General features: G+C 35.3%; 1 protein-coding gene across 1 annotated transcript; it reads right to left on the minus strand.

Annotated features, from left to right (window-relative positions):
• Positions 1–3,258: 3,258 nt before the first annotated feature.
• LOC145160063 (protein PIN-LIKES 3-like) lies at positions 3,259–6,563 on the minus strand. The gene is made up of 11 exons (XM_079079136.1): positions 6,292–6,563; positions 5,851–5,985; positions 5,362–5,441; positions 5,164–5,288; positions 4,930–5,051; positions 4,694–4,843; positions 4,508–4,594; positions 4,183–4,283; positions 3,976–4,028; positions 3,703–3,891; positions 3,259–3,599 (listed from the first exon to the last, which is right to left on the minus strand). Exons 2-11 carry the CDS (start codon positions 5,983–5,985, stop codon positions 3,475–3,477), a joined length of 1,167 nt encoding a protein of 388 aa, XP_078935262.1. The 5' UTR covers positions 6,292–6,563; the 3' UTR covers positions 3,259–3,474.
• Positions 6,564–17,887: the final 11,324 nt, after the last annotated feature.

Here is a 17,887-nt window from a genome sequence, read left to right on the forward strand (position 1 = left end):
GGGTATTGATTTATTAAGATTTTCTTCATTTCAAGGTCTACTCGACGAGTTGGCTGCCCTACTCGTTGAGTAGCAGCGGGTTGGTCTACGTGTTTTAGTGACCTACTCGCCGAGTCCAAGAAGGGACTCGACGAGTAAGAGTTGGCAGATGAAACCCTAAATTTTGGGGTTTTGCACCCTATTTAAAGGATCATTGGCCTCCCCCAGCCTCTCTTTACAGCTTCTTGACACCCTTAATCCCTAAATCATGTGTGCGTGTTTCTTTGGTGTGTTAAAGCTTGGAAGAGGGATCTTGGTGAGGAAACTCTTGGGAAAACAAGTAAATTGAAGCAAGGAACTCGTGGGGAAGCAAAGGTATACTTCAATGTGCACTCTCTTGAAGGTATTAGGTTGTTTCCTTGGCTCATTTCATCTTTAATCTCTTTTGGGTGGGTTTTAGGAAAGGTTTCTTGTGTTTAAGCCAAGATCTGAAGTTGTAACTTCAGATCTGGACTCCCTTTGGCCTCTAGATCCATAAAGTTATAAGCTTTGTCAAGTATGAGCCTTCCCTCAAGTGTGAGACTTCTTTACAAGCTTGGTGTTGACATTTTAAGACTTTAGAGCGTTGCATGCACGTAAAGTTTGCAACTTTACGTGATAAACATGCCTAGGGAAGCTGGATCTACAATTTGGAGCCTTAGCATGGCTTAAAAAGCCTCTGTATGGATGAAGGACTGAAGTGACTCGGCGAGTCGCATGGATGACTCGGCGAGTCCGATGAAGATTGTCGTGGCCTCGGCGAGTCAGATGAGTGACTTGGCGAGTCGGCTAGGGTTTTCCTAACCTTTGGACACATATAAACGCGGCGAGTTGTAAGGGGAAAACTCGGCGAGTTAGTCAAGGAGTTACAACCACTGACACTAAGAACTCGACGAGTCACTCAAGTGACTCGGCGAGTTGGTGAGTTATGCCAGGAACTCGGCGAGTAGCTGAGGGTACTCGACGAGTTGTGGTCAACATGGACTGTTGACCTTGATAGTTGACTTTGACTTTGACCAAGGGTTGACTATTGGACTTCTGGGGTATTTTGGGAAGATATGAGCATGTTAGGGACATTTAGTCAAGAAGGTCATGATGGGAATTAACTTATTATTTATGGTGTGATAGTGTGGGATTTCCGGGGAGACAACAGTCAGAGATTTGCAGTGCTTCAGCACTACTTGCGAGGTGAGTTATCCTCACTATATCAATAGGGTCTAAGGCACCAAGGGCGGCCCTTTATGGATTGTGTTCGGTTATGGCATGATATGTTTATTGATTACATCCTGGTAGTTAGGATGTGATATGCGTAGGTGTAGTGACCTGGTTAGGTCAGTGTCCTGGTTATAAGACAATGCTATGTTAGTGACCGGATAGGTCTGTATCCCGGTTATTGGGATGTTGTTATGATTAGAGATCTGTTAGATCAGTTTGACTGTTATATGATATGAGCTAGCGTATGATATTTATGTGCACATGTTTATTTGATTGGGGGTTGGGTTGAGGCGGTCCTGCTTTGTACTGATGGCCAACATACCCGGTGAGCGGTTCGGATAGGCTGTAGGCCCTGCGAGGCGGTTCAGTTATGTAGAAGGCTCGGGAGCGGTCCAGATAGGCTGTAGGCCCTGCGAGGCGGTCCAGTCAGGCTGAAGGCTCATTATGCATGCTGATTTGTATCTGTGGGTGTGATATGATTATGGTTATATGCGATTGGTATTTTGGGGGGAACTCACTAAGCCTTCGGGCTTACCGTTTTAGTTTGTTGTTTCAGGTACATCAGGGGATCGCGACAAGGCGAATGCATGATCGTACAGCTCCTCATGTTTTGTTTATGTTTCTGGGAAAACTTTGATATATACTATATTGGAAACAAAGTTGTAATGATTTTAATGGTTTGAAATGTTTTTAGAAGTTCAAATTGTCTTGAAATTTTTGGGTGTTACACTGCATGTCTTCATCGTCAAAGGAACAAACCTCATCATAGGTCAGGATCCCCTGATCGACGAAGTCATTCTCATTAGGAGTGGTAATGCTGGCACGAGAACGAGTCGCCTGCTTACCCATGATCGGAAAAGAAAAACTAAAGGAAGAGGGGCAGAAGAAATTACCTTTGGAGATGACCGGAAAAGATTGGAATAAAATTTAGGGAAGGTAAAGAAAATCGGCTAATTACCTCAATTTAACCTAGTGACAGAAGAAAGAGGATATGATTTGACTGCGTGATGATTACTATTGATCAGATAAATCCTATCCGATTGGGGTTTGAATTTTTTCTTCCCCTCTTCCTTTAGTTTTTCTTTTCCGACCATGGGTAAGAAGGCGTCTCGTTCTCGTGCCAGCATTACCACTCCTAATGAGAATGACTTCCTCGATCAGGGGATCCTGACCTATGATGAGGTCTGCTCCGCAAGAATAATTTGGGGGCAATTGTTAGGGGCGAGATCCTCAATCCTTTAAGGATCCCAGATCTCAAAGAGTACTCAGGATCCTAAGCCACTTCAGGATCCCGACTATTATTATTATCATTATTACTAACACCTATAATAGTTATAATCTCATTTCTTATTGACACGTGTGCAGAATTAGTCAATGAAAGACTTATTCTCAACAAAATATCGTCTCAACTAAGCTTAAGACCCGGAATACCAAGTCAAACAACGTTCATATGCTGATCTCAGAGGATCTCGGGAATATCAGACTTCTTGTTGCTTAGTTTAGAATATAAATAACACTTGTATTACACACACTAGACACACGATTAGCTCATCTACGATACTTGTACTAGCATTTACACATTCATCTCTGTATTTAACATTTTACATCAATAAAATCATCAAGACAGGTGATCATTATCACCTCCCAAGGTTTTGTGTTGGAGATCCTAGCAAGGATAAACGACTTTCCTTGTAAACCATTGTGTCACATTGTCTACCATTTCATATTTGTTTTAGCTCGAACATCACGGTCTCTCATACAATTTGGTTTATTATTGATTGTTCATTTTTTGACCAAAACAGTGACATCGATAATGTTAGTATCTTTTGTATAGCTTAGAGTGAGATTTTTGAATGTAAAAGTATTCTAAGGATTCTTGATCAATAAAAAAATTATTTTCTTAATTCGATTGAAATCGTGTTTTTTTATCTAAGCATAATCCCATAAAAGAGAAATTTGATGCTAGCATATAAGGCGATGAGTACTCCATTCTATTGTCAATTGGTTTTAAAAAATGAAACCTGATTGGTTTTAAAAAATAGAACCTCATGCGATTTGATATTTTGATAATTTTGAGCTACTCTTGTACCAATTGAATCTTCATTAATAGTTTGGTAGTTTCCACCGGCATTATTCTTACGATGTCAATTTGATGACAATATTTTAAGATTAAAGTGACTATTTTAAAAATTTTCTGATTGGCAATCAAACAAGTTGGTATCAATCAAATAAAATAATGAATCAAGCCACGAGCCACATGAAGAACATCGACCAAAGGGTGAGTGACACAGAAGCCAAACCATAAGACCACAACATAATCACTGAACATTCACTCTCACCGGCTCCAAATAACTGTGTTATCGTACCTACCAATAAATACCATATTAAAAGAATTCACAACATGTCATCATTATCCAAAAAAACAGATAAAGAAATTTCAAAAACATGTAGTCGCATAAGAAGTCATACCAATGTTCATCGCAGGTGGAAGCGCAAACTGTAGGAGAAGAACAAATAGATAAAGAGGATCTGCATGCACTAAGCCCACATAAACGGCTCCCTTCACGATCAAAATGCCAAAAAGTGGCAACACAACTAACCGAACTGTTACAATTCCAAACACAATTGGTAACGAGACACGAGATGATCCTTTCAAACCTGCAAAATGCAAATTGTGTCTACTAATTTCAATCAACGGAATACATGAAAACTCAGTTGTATAACAAATCTAAGTTTAGTTACCTCGTAAGAGGTTAGCACCCAAAATCAATGTAGTGGTTGGGATTGCGGCATCCCTGACACATGTGAATAGGATCCATTAGTGTTAACAAAGTGTCTTTTGTTGTGGGTTCCATGCATGATCCCATATTATAATCGGACCCACAAAATGAAGAGAAATTCATGAGACCTACTAAATGAAAAATCTGGACATAGTTTAAAAGACTATACCCTACTAACGATGCAGAATCTTGTATCACCCGAAGAGGAGCTGTGGTGCCTATTAATAGCCTGCGAATTGGCGCGATTGTTCCCACAATGAAACCCACAATCTTTATGATTAAAAAGAAACAAATTGTTATGCGTGTGTATACGTTCCAGGTTATATATGACAAGTGTAACTTTAACTCTATTTTTTGTGTAAATGAATAGTATTACTATAGTTTTTGAGTAATAGTATTTATTGTTTTGATGTAGAAAATAGAGCATGTTAACTCTAGCTTTTACACCAAAGATAGAGTTGGATTGGCAATGTAGCTTTAAGGTTAGTGTATACCGCTCCATTGGTTGATGGTGCGAACAACACTTTTAAATTAACCCGACTTGAAATATACCCCAAATGTTGCTTCATTCTATCTAATACCTGATGCATATAACATTTTAAATTTTTTGTAAGTTCATATCGTACACGGATTGCTCCATTGAAAGCAAAAAACAACCTTCACTGTTCCCTTCTTGTTACCGTAAGTGAAGATGATTGAAGCAAGGTTTCAGTCAAATCCTCTTGTATGATTACTGTCTCTTTGACAACAGTGTTGCTAGAATCTTGGGAATGACCTGAGAATATCCGTACTAGGTTGTACACATAAGTCCACAAATATATGGCTCCAATCTGATGAATGTACATTTGTTATGAAACATAGAGTTTATATAAACAATTAATCATCTAGAAATTTTCAATGTAAAAGTACTACATACTGCCAAAGATAATGAAGCATAAGCCATGGCATACTCATGGCAAACATCAGGATCACCAAAGGGACTTCCTTGCTCTTTGCATACAGCTGGGATTATAATCAAAGGCAAGTTTCCCATGTTTCCTATCATTCATAATCAAAATCCAAAAATTTAAAATTTTGTTAACTTATAGGGTTTTATTTATTTATGTTCTTAATATAGAATTGTATATTCATCAGGATGCAAGCAATTTACCAGCTGCGCATGCACCTAGGATGAGGCCCTTTAGATGTTTAGGTGGTTTAGTGATTATCAAAAGCACCCATCCAAGTGCGGACCCAATTATGAATGTAATAAGAATATTCACAGGCATAAACCACCTGAAGTTTTTAATTGAACAGTTAATCTCCAAAGAATGACAACAGAATTAAGAACCCATTGAAGAAAGATTACATAGAAATGATGCTTTCGAGAGTGATTGTTCTAGCAAGATTGTTGCCCACAAGTGCTGGATTGAACACAAAGAACACAATCTGATCAAATAGGAAGGAGTATTATGAGTCTCAATTCAGAAAATTCGTATCTTTAATCATAATTAAAATTTTCTTTAATTGGCAAAGAGAGACTCGAAATTAGAGCCATGAAATCAAAAATCTTTGTATACTAGTCCAATGATCACAAAAATCGAATCTTTAATCAAATTGGCAACTTTCTTGAACATGGGTATTTGAATTCCATAATCAGAAAAACTGAATCTTCCATTAAGCTACCAAGATTTTGTACTATTAGTAAGCTTAAGCAAAAAGGGACCCCGAAAATGCACGGTGGACTAGTCCTAAAGTGCAATACCGACTTGTACATTACAAGTCACAACCGACGATCTCTAACTTGAATTGCGGACGTATGCTTTCTTGAATAATTAAAGGGAATTTAAAGACTTACGTTGTTGACTTGCTTCCTTGTAGTTTGTCCCAAGAGATCAATAGAATCCAGGGCAAGAAATGATCCAAGTGCAGTAACTATCAGAACCTTCAGAATAGGCATAGAAGCAGCAGAAAACAGATCTAGAAACCCCATCTGTAAAACAAACCGTTTTCAGAAATCCCAAAATATATATATATATATATATATATATATATATATATATATATATATATATATAATCGAAATCTGATTACAATTATGAAGTCAAAGAACTGGTGTACATAAAAAAAGCGAACAAGAAACAGGGGATATAGTGATCTGAAATTTTAGGTAGCATTATGATATTAAAAGACAACAAAATACATGCATGTGCAAAACATGCTTAGAGATATTGAAACTTCAAGAAAGCAATCGGTTATATTTTATTGATAATCAAAGCATCAGAACAACAAATGTTACCTCAAGAATCAAAATGGTGTATTAAAGGCGGCACTTTTCTACAAATTTAGAAGTAATAAGTATCAAATCTGCAACAAAAATTTCATTAACTTAAAGAACGATAGTTAATATGGAATGAGATATGAAACAAAAATTCCTTTGGTTTTTTTTGGGAACTCGCTCCTCATGGATGGATCCCCACATCAGATTTGACGATTTAGATTCAAAGAAGTTATAGTTCAATTTTAACTTTTTAGTGGTGAGATAAAGGACGAAGAATCAAGAATATAGTATATCATAAGAAAACAAGAATGGAAAGAGACTTCAGAGAAAATGATACGATTGCTGTCTAACTTTTTTTTTTTGTTTTTTTTTTCTTATTTTCTCTATATTTTATTTATTTGTTTTTGTTGTTTTTTTTTATGATATGGCCTTATGTATGGGGTATAGTTTTATATGGGTTAATTGTTGGTGATTTTATATCACTAATATTATTTAAGTGTAACGGAGTTAATTTGTTGATCAATGTCACTTTGACAATTATCGAACAAATTAGTATGGTGCGGAGTGCACATTTGTTTGATTTTGTCATTGTTGAAAGTATACTGTTATTTAGGGGCGAAGCCCCTGAACTAACGGGGGTCCAGGGGCAGCGCCCCTGGGAGCGGGGTCTAAGGGGCAGAGCCCCTGGCTGGGGTCCCGTATTTTTGTAAAACACCCGGTTTTGTGATCCATTTATAAACCCGGTTTTATGTTAGTTTTGACAGGTAATATGACCGTTTTTTGGACAGGAAGTTGTTTTCCTGTAACCACCATATGGCAGTTTTAGGACAGGAAGTTAGTTTCTGTTATATGATCAATTTCGGGTTCATTTTGGGTACAGATTATATAACACATTCTTCATTCTCCCTTCTAGAAAACAGTGAGTTTCATCCGATTAGAGATTTTGAGTGTACCCTCAAAATGCTTTAATCTGAAAGTGTTTCATAACTCTCACTGATCCAAGTATATGGCTGAAGATTAAAACATTCTGTGATCATGGCAAGTGGTGATTCTGTGAAGGAAATGACAAGTAAGTTTGAAAAACTGAACAAGTTTGAAGGGCAAGATTTTCGTAGATGGCAGAAGAAGATGAAGTTTCTCCTTACCACTCTGAAAGTGGTGTATGTTCTGAGTACACCCATACCAATCTTACCAGAATATGTTGAAGATGAACCTTTGGAGGCAACAAGAAGAAGATCAAAGTGGGAAAATGATGATTACATATGTCGTGGTCATATTCTCAATGGTATGTTTGACTCTCTTTTTGATATCTATCAAAATTTCGAATCTGCAAAAGAACTGTGGGATTCTCTTGAATCCAAGTACATGGCTGAAGATGCTTCTAGTAAGAAGTTTCTTGTCAGTAACTTTATGGGTTACAAGATGATTGACTCCAGGCTTGTTATGGAACAATTCCATGAAATGTTAAGGATTCGGGGACAGTTTGCTCAACACAATTTGAAAATGGATGAAGCCATTTCGGTGGCTGTGATCATTGACAAACTGCCCCCTTCCTAGAAGGATTTTAAATACAATCTGAAACATAACAAAGAGGAATTGACTTTGACTCAACTTGGAAGCCATTTAAGGATTGAAGAATCCATAAGGACTCAAGAACGTGACAACAATCCTAAAGGCAAGAACCAAGTTGGTTCCTCTTCTGTGAACATGGTGGAAGGAGAAAGTTCAAAGAATCCCAAGAAGTCTAATGGAAAAAGGAAGTTTAAAGGAAAGGATGACAAGTCTTCCAACAAGAAGGCTAAGTTGGTTTTTTGGAATTGTAACAAACCGGGTCACTTCAAGAAAGATTGTCGTCTTCGCAAAGTGAACAAGGATGGTGCTGGACCAAGTGGATCCAAGGATCCAGAAAAGCAACAAGGTCAGATTTCTGTTTTCATGCAGAATTCTAAATATATTCAGAATTATATTTCTGTGATTTCTGAAGCATTTTATGTGCAGGATGATAATGTTGCATGGTGGGTTGATTCGGGAGCAACAAGTCATGTTTGCAAAGATCTATATTGGTTCAAGGACTTTCAACCAATTAAAGATGGATCTGTTGTGAAGATGGGAAATGTTGCAACTGAACCAATCAAGGGCATAGGAACTGTTTTACTTACTTTTACTTCTAGGAAATGTTTGTGTTTAAACAATGTTTTATATGTTCCGGGGATTCGTAAGAATCTCGTGTCTGAAATTGTATTAAATAATTGTGGTTACAAACAAGTGTGAGAAAGTGACAAGTATATCTTGTCAAGACATGGTTCTTTTATGGGATTTGGCTATGTATGTAATGGAATTATTAGACTTAATATTAATTATCCTTCTGGTGATAATTTTGTTTGCATGGATTCTAGTAGTACTAGCAATAATTTTCATAAATCTAAATTATGGCATGCTAAACTAGGACACATTCATTACAAGAGATTAAAAGACATGTGTAAAATGAGTTTAATTCCTGCTTTTGATATGCAAAATAATGAAAAAATGTAAAACATGCATGCTAACTAAAATCACTAGACAACCTTTCAAAGATGTTGTTAGGGAAAGCAAGGTGTTGGATCTTATACATAGTGATTTATGTGATTTCCATGCAACACCTTCCCTTGGAAACAAGAAGTATGTTGTTACTTTTATTGATGATGCATCTAGATATTGTTATATCTATTTGCTACATTCTAAGTATGAAGCACTTGATAAATTTAAAATTTATAAACAACAAGTTGAGCTTCATAAAAATGAATTAATAAAAGTATTGCGTACTGATAGAGGTGGTGGGTATTATGATCTTGTTTATTTTGAATCATCTGGAATAATACATCAAACCACAGCTCCATATACACCACAACAAAATGGTGTATCTGAAAGGAAGAATAGGACTTTGAAAGAAATGGTTAATTCCATGTTGTCATATTCTGGATTAAGTGAAGGGTTTTCGGGTGAGGCAATGTTAACTGCATGTTACATCTTAAACAGAACTCCAAATAAAAGGAGTAAGAATACTCCTTATGAACTTTGGTGTAAAAAGGTACCAAATTTGAGTTATCTCAAAGTTTGGGGCTGTAGAGCAGTAGTAAGGCTCACTGAACCCAAAACGAAAACATTGGGTGAGAGAGGTGTAGATTGTATCTTTATTGGATATGTTGAGCATTCCAAAGCATATAGATTCTATGTTTTAGAATCTAATGACTCTATGTCTGTAAACACAGTGATAGAGTCAAGAGATGCTATCTTTGATGAAGAAAGATTTACATCTATACCTAGACCAAGGGACATGATTCATCAATCTTCCAGCAAGAGTATTACTCAAGCTGAAGATGTTTCTGGTGGTGCAAGTTCTGTACCTGAACCTAGGAAAAGCACAAGAGTAAGAAAAGCCAAGTCTTTTGGATCTGATTTTCAACTTTATCTAGTTAAAGGAACAAGGAATGAGACTATATGTCAACATCAATATTGTTTTAATATTGAGGAGGATCCAAAGACTTTTAGTGAAGCTATGACTTCCAGGGATGTTCATTTCTGGAAAGAAGCAATTCAGGATGAGATTGATTCTATCATGCATAACAATACTTGGGTATTGTCGGATTTACCTCCTGGTTGCAAGGCATTGGGTAGTAAGTGGATCCTCAAAAGGAAAATGAAGGTGGATGGCACAATTGATAAGTATAAAGCCAGATTGGTTATCCAAGGCTTTAGGCAAAAGGAAGGCATTGACTTCTTTGATACTTATGCTCCTGTTGCTAGAATTTCCACAATTAGATTATTGTTAGCTCTTGCAGCTATACATAATCTTGTGATTAACCAAATGGATGTGAAAACTGCATTCTTGAATGGTGACTTAGATGAGGAAATTTACATGAAACAACCTGAAGGTTTGTGATGCCTGGTAATGAACATAAGGTGTGTAAGTTGAAGAAATCATTATATGGTTTGAAACAAGCACCAAAACAATGGCATCAAAAGTTTGATGATGTGATATTGTCTAATGGTTTTCCATTAAACCAGGCTGAAAAATGTGTATATAGCAAATTTGATTCTTCTGGTAAAGGAGTTATAATTTGTCTATATGTTGATGATATGTTAATCTTTGGTACTGATCAAGGTGAAGTTGATAAAACCAAGAAATTCTTATCATCTAGTTTTGGCATGAAAGACATGGGGGAGGCTAAAGTAATTCTTGGTATAAGAATTAGAAAAGGAAACAATGGGAAATCAATTTTTCTCAATCTCATTACATTGAGAAGATATTGAAGAAATTTAACTTTGAGAATTGTTCTCCTAGTCTTAAGCTTCTGCCTAATAAATGATCTCCAGTGTCTCAACTTGAATACTCAAGGGCTATTGGTTGTCTAATGTATGCCATGATTAGTACTAGGCCTGATATAGCATATGCTGTGGGAAGGCTTAGTAGATATACTAGTAATCCTAGTTCACATCATTGGCAAGCTGTAAGTAGAGTATTCAAGTATTTGAAAGGGACCATGAATTATGGTTTAAGTTATAGTGGATATCCTTCTGTTTTGGAAGGTTATTCAGATGCCAGCTGGATTAGTGACACCCTATATTCGAATATTTGGCATGAATAATATACTAATGTGAAATTCAATCGTCACGATATTTCATTTATGCATCAGTTTGTCGTTGTTATGATTTTATTCTAAGTTAATCAAGATTACACTTAAATGGGGGAGGTTTGTTGGTGATTTTATATCACTAATATTATTTAAGTGTAATGAGGTTAATTTGTTGATCAATGTCACTTTGACAATTATCGAACAAATTAGTATGGTGCGGAGTTTACATTTGTTTGATTTTGTCATTGTTGAAAGTATACTGCTATTTAGGGGCGAATCCCCTGAACTAACGGGGGTCCGGGGGCAGCGCCCCTTGGAGCGTGGTCCAAGGGGCGGCAGCCCCTGGCGGGGTCCAAGGGGCAGAGCCCCTGGCTGGGGTCGAGCTGTCTCAGAAATCCCGTATTTTTGTAAAACACCCGGTTTTGTGATCCATTTATAAACCCAGTTTTATGTTAGTTTTGACAGGTAATATGACCGTTTTTTGGACAGGAAGTTGTTTTCCTGTAACTACTATATGGCAGTTTTAGGACAGGAAGTTAGTTTCTGTTATATGATCAATTTCGGGTTCATTTTGGGTACAGATTATATAACACATTCTTCATTCTCCCTTCTAGCAAACAGTGAGTTTCATCCGATTAGAGATTTTGAGTGTACCCTCGAAATGCTTTAATTTGAAAGTGTTTCATACCTCTCACTAATCCAAGTATATCTATATCCCGATATTCTAACATTAATGGGCTTCCGAGGGCATCCAGAATCCACTGAACTCTATAGAGTTCAATGGATTTCCTGCCACATCATCCATTAAACATCTATACAACACAACCCACTAACCAATAAACACATATTCAATCCTAATCACCATTTTATTCATTCTATTGAACCATTCAATGATTATTTAACTTTTTCATTCAACTCTACTCCATGTCATCACCCATATTCCATTCAACTCTTATTCAATCCCAATAATCATCACATTCAACTCTTATATTACTTGTATTGTGGATGCTCTGAAGAAGGATGCACATGGTAAACCCCATGGGTAGAACCGGTGGACATTTGAACCAAATTCTTTTAACAATTAAAAAAAGTAAGACTTCATAGGAAGATTTCATATATATTTTTTTAAAAAAAAGCTAAAATATCATATTTACTTAGTCTAATTTTTTAATATCATATTTGTTATTTATAAATTTTAAAATATTATATTTGTCCAAACTCTTATTTTTAGTAGTTTTTAATGTTTAATAATCATATTTTATATTTTAAAGCCATTGTTATTATATTTTTTATAAGTTGACTAAATTGCCCCTACCTTCTCAATGCCAATATTATGTGCTTTTTCTTTGTTCGATTGTTTACATGTGCCTAAATATATGCATTGATGGAATTATAGATAGGAGCTGATCTTGGAAAGAAGAAGAGTAAATCAATGTCAATTTTACGGTTTGGGAAGAATGCGTAGCTGATGGTCTTTAGTGGAGAGATGAAGGACCTTAATTATAAGGTTCCACTTATAACTCATTGACAAACAAAAGGTAATGCATTAGTCCCAGATTGAAACAATTTCACCCAAGTTTCAAACAGTTTTATCCTTAAATTAAATCAACACAAGTAGATTTTTATGCCGTAGATGGAAGGGATTTGAAATTATATCAATACGGGGTTCTAACAGGACACCCTTCTATGTTCTTCTCTAATGTTCTCCCATTTTTTTTGAATTGCTTCGTAAACCAACAACACGTTGCTCTAGATTCTCTCCTAGATTTCATTCCCATCCGTCTTAGTTTACACCGATGAATGAGGTTAATGCAAGCTCTTTCTAAAAATCTTTATAGGGAACCACAAAAAAAAGTTCCTCAATATTTTTTTCAGCATATACTTTAATACAATTTAATATCGAGACTGTTTTGATGACATCTTTATATCTACAAAACTCAATTCTTCTTTGCATGACGTCTTTTTGTTTCCTAAGATTTTCAAGCTCTTGAATCGTACCGGCCCATTTGTGGATCATCGTGGTTAATTATTTTTCAGAATTTGATTCCACAGTGTGGATGATTTAAGTTTGTTTGAAAACTCTCGTTGGATTTTGAAAGTGTAATCAAGTTTACGTTTTTTTTGCTCGACTCCATTCTGGGTTTCGTTAAGTTATTCTCTTATGGTGTCTAAATTTCGAATCAATCAAACCACTGTTTTGAGGAATTTCTTTTATGCCGTGTCGTTTAAAAGTGGTACTCTTTCTACTATGTGAGAAGATTCACGAACAAAGATGTAGAACGTAGTATTTATAGTCAGATATATTTTCCATGACTTAATTGAAATATATATAGTACATAATACAAGAACATGGGTTGGATATATACATAAGGGCCATATTTAATATAATACAATAAATATACATTAACACCCACTAATGAACATTTAAACTGGATCTAAAGTCCAAAAATAGAGAAGTAGGAATCCTTTTGGTGAAGATATCAACGTACTGATACGAAGACGGAACATGTAATAATTGAATTTGACCCATTGCTACTTTATATCGAACAAAGTGAATGTCAATCTCAACGTGCCTCGTTCATTGATGTTGAACCGGATTGTTAGACAAGTAGACAACACTGACGTTATCACAATAGATGATTGTTGCGCGAGTAGTAGGGAAATGCAATTCCAATAATAAATTTCAAATCCAAGAATATTCAGCCACAATATTAGCAACACCCATATATTTAGCCTCAACACTAGAACGAGAGACGGTAGCTAGACGTTTAGATGACCAGGACAATAAAAGTTGTCCCAAAAATACACAATAGCCCGAAGGGGAACGTCTAGTTTTTTGAGCAACCAACCCAATCAGCATCAGAGTAGGCAATAACACCACAATTAGATGTGGAGTATAATTGTAAACCATGATCAATAGTGTCCTAAACATAACGAATAATCTGTTTAATAGCTGTGAGATGTGGTTCACTAGGGTCGTGCATATATAAGCAAATTTGTTGAACAATGTAGGTAATATCGGGGCACATGAAAGTAAGACACTGAAGAGGCCCAACAAGACAACGGTAGGTGATAGGGTGGGAAACTGGTTTTTCGGAGTCATCAAGTTTGGCCAACGTGTAAGCAGGAGTGCGAGCGAGATTGCAGTTGAGCATATTTGCTTTAGTTAGAATCTCAAGAGCATATTTACGTTGCGAAAGAAATATATAATGAGAATCTCGCAGAACAGATACACCTAGAAATTAGTTCAGATCTCCAAGATTTGTTATAGCAAACTCTGACCCAAGAGTGGTGGTGATCTGACATAATAGCTGGGAAGAAGAGGCTGTGAGAATGATATCATATGTATAAAGAAGTAGATATGCAGTCTGTGCACCCTGTCGATAAATAAACAAAGAATTATCACATCGGCTGTTAGTAAATCCAAACCTCTGAAGATATTGAGAAAACCGTTGAAACCATGCTCTCGGGGCATGTTTGAGACCATATAGGGTCTGCTGAAGAAGACACATATGATCTGGAAACCTGGAGTCACGAAAACCCGGAGGCTGAGACATGTAAATGGTTTCCTGGAGATGTCCGTTAAGAAATCATTTTTGACATCGAGCTGACAAACTGGCCAATTTTGTGACACAACGATGGACAAAACAGTACGTATGGTGGTAGGTTTAACCACAGGGCTGAAGGTCTCGTCACAATCTATACCGGGTTGTTGACTGCGACCATTAGCCACAAGGCGGGCTTTATAATGAGCTAAAGTCCCATCAACATGCTTCTTATTTCTAAATATACAAATACAATTAATAACATTAGCACCTATAGGTTTGGGAACCAAAACCCAAGTTTTATTAGAAATAAGAGTAGTGAATTCATCTTTCATGGCTTTAAACCAGTTTGGTTCATTGAACGCCTGTAAGAGAAGGAGGGAGAGATAACCGGAGAAATAGAAGAAGTTTCTGAAGAGGCATGCCAGAGTTGGAAGTATGGGGGGTTGAGATGGTGGAGAAGAAAAGGGAGAAAAGGAAAGTTTGTGGCATCGGAATTTAGAGCATCGAAAGAGTACAAAAATGAATAATTTGGAGCAATAGTGGGTAGGGGTGAGCAAAAACCGCACCGCATTTAAAATTAACCACAAAAACCGTATAAACCGCAACTGATAAAACAAAACCGCACGAAAAACCGATTGTGAGGTTTTCTGTTTTTCAAAAACCGCAAATTTGCGGTGCGGTGCGAGTATTAGTTTTCAAAAACCGCACCGCACCGCATATATTATATACAATTTTTTTATTAATTATTAATATATTAAATATTAAAAATATGACAAGTTTTAATGGATGAAAGAAGGATAAAATACTAAAAGACAAACATGTTTGTTTTTTTTGTTATGTTTAACTTTGGAAAATGGTGAAATTTGACAATTTAAAGATATTTATAGCTAATTACTAGTGATTTGATGTTTTTAAGATATTAATTGTTTATGATTTAAATTAATTGTCTTATATCTTATGGTTATTTTATTATTACAAATAATATGTTTGAACTCTTAAAACCGTTTGAACTATGGTTAAAAACCACACAAAAGAACCACACCAAATCAATGTGGTTAATAACCGAAAAAAACAAAACAAAACCGCACCGCAAAAATAACCGCACCAAGCGGTTTTGAAAATGGATTAACCGCACTTGCGGTTAGTGGTGAGGTTTTGGCCAATAACCGCACCGAACCGCACCGCACTCACCCCTAGTAGTGGGAGTGAATGATCCAAAAGGAAAACTGGTTTCATCAAATCTAACATGTCTAGTGATGATTATGGAACTGGTGTGAAGATTTAGACAACGATACCCTTTGTGTTGAGTAGGGTAACCAAGAAAAATACATGGGGTGGAATGTAGAGAAATTTTATGAGGAGTTGGTATGAAAGGATAATAAAGTCAACCAAAGACCCTTAGGTGACAGTATGATGGCGGTTTGTAATATAGTTTTTGATATAGGGAAATATTTTTTAGGGTGGTGGATGGTAAGATATGAAGTAAGTGAACAACCATAAAAGGGTCTCTATGCAAAAGGTAGTAGGCAGGCGGGCTTGGAAAAGAAGGGCACATATCATGTTGTTTATGGTACGAATCATTCGTTCAGACTTTCCATTTTTTTTGAGAGGTGTATGGACAAGAGAAACACATTTGAATACCGTTAGAGGTATGTAGATTATGAAATTGAGTATTGTTGTACTTACCACCATTATCACATTGCAAATATTTAATGTCACATTGGAACTGATTATTGACATGGGATATGAATTGAACAAATTTGTTAAACACTTCAGATTTATTTTTAAGAGGAAAAAACCATAAATAATGAGAGAACTGATCAAGAAATACATAATATTTAAAACTAGAATTACTAAGCACCGGAGATGTCCCAACATCCAAGTGAACAACTTCAAAAGCAGAATCTAACAATTTATAAGGAAGTCGAACATGCTTTCGTAACCGACAAGATTAAAATAAAGTAGAACTCTTAATGTATTTACATGGAATTAACTTTAGCATAAATAAATGATTAAAAGCCTCTTGGTCGGGGTGATCAAGATGCTAATACCAAATGGTGGAGTTGGTGGAGACGAGAGCTTCATGAGTTGGGGACGTGACGAGGTATAAATCACTAGAGCTATCACATCAAATGAGAATTTGCTCGGTTTGAAAATCCTTCACAAAAAAACCATAATCATCAAATTCAATGGAACACATATTATCACGAGTAAATTTACGAATGGAGATCAAATCTATCTATCACTTATAAAGTAGATCATTCAAATGAATGTGGTTCAAGATAAACTATCTATCTTGAACCATGTTCATTTGATACTCCCAGACTCTTCATATTATGCTGCTTAAATGATTATTTAATTAAAATATTTTGCCTATATAAGAAACACTTTCTTCTCTCTTTTTTTTCACCTTGTTTCTCTTCTCTTTTCATTTTCGTTATTATGAGTGCATGATAATGAAGAAGTTTCAAATAGGTTTTCTTTCTTCTTTCCATATCCTTTTTCCTTCTATGCTTTTAAAATTCCATAAGAAGTTTGTTGTGTATAAGAGTCAATACAAAAGTTTATGGTATTTAGAGATGATGAAGAATTGTCTAAAGGTTGTACGTTTAGAGCCAAAAGAAAAATGTTGTCAATTTTAATGTGTTATGTGTTGAAAGTGTTTGTGAAAGAAAAAAATAAGATAGAAACAACAATAAATTTTCAGGTAAAGGTTGTATATTTAGAGCTAAAAGAAAAGTGTTAGTGTATTTTGATGTTTTTAGAGTATGTTTAAACAAGAATTATGTTTTGATGAGATTCACTTCACATGTGAATTATACTTTAGTTTCATAATTCTTTTTATTTTTATCTTTTTAAGAATTGTACTTTGAAATTTTTTCACATCATAGAGTTAAACTTCCAAATGTTTTATTATAAAATTGTTTTTCAAAGAATTTGTATTTCGATGATTATGTTATTGTAATTTAATACACATAAATGTGATTAATTTTATTGATTGTATGTTGGTGTTGAAAATTATTGACCGGTAATTCTAAACATATGACAATTATTGTTTCTAAAACTGTAGGGCCTTAAGTTTGTATATATGACATCTTCCAAATATTTTTTTGAAATTTAATACATGTAAATATGAATGATTTTATTAGGTAGTTATGGAATTGATGTATCAAATATATAATTTTATATTGCATATTTGATTAAAATGTTTATAAAGAATAACAACATACAATCCCATGTTATTTTTAATTATTTTTTAAGACATTAAACGATTATATTATTTATTTAAATTATTAAACACAATTTAAATATTTTAATTATATTTAATTAAGTCTTATAAATATCAATTAATTACCATGAATGAAAAATAATTCAAAATAACTTTTAATTGAAATTTGAAAATTTGGAAACCATAAATGAAAAAAAAATATTTTTAGTTGTAGTGGTTTAATT

Source organism: Lactuca virosa, chromosome 2 (genome assembly GCF_052849685.1).
Source record: "Lactuca virosa cultivar CGN04683 chromosome 2, Lactuca_virosa_CGN04683_v6, whole genome shotgun sequence".
Classification (NCBI taxonomy): domain Eukaryota; kingdom Viridiplantae; phylum Streptophyta; class Magnoliopsida; order Asterales; family Asteraceae; genus Lactuca; species Lactuca virosa.

What these genes read in the sequence shown, in the direction of transcription:
- LOC145160063 (XM_079079136.1), bottom strand. Translation starts at nt 5,985, where the DNA reads ATGGGGTTTCTAGATCTGTTTTCTGCTGCTTCTATGCCTATTCTGAAG. An exon ending in CTCGAAAGCATCATTTCTAT is followed by an intron (nt 5,289 to 5,361) that starts GTAATCTTTCTT and finishes TAAAAACTTCAG; the next exon opens with GTGGTTTATGCCTGTGAATA. An exon ending in TTCAATCATCTTCACTTACG is followed by an intron (nt 4,595 to 4,693) that starts GTAACAAGAAGG and finishes TATATGCATCAG; the next exon opens with GTATTAGATAGAATGAAGCA.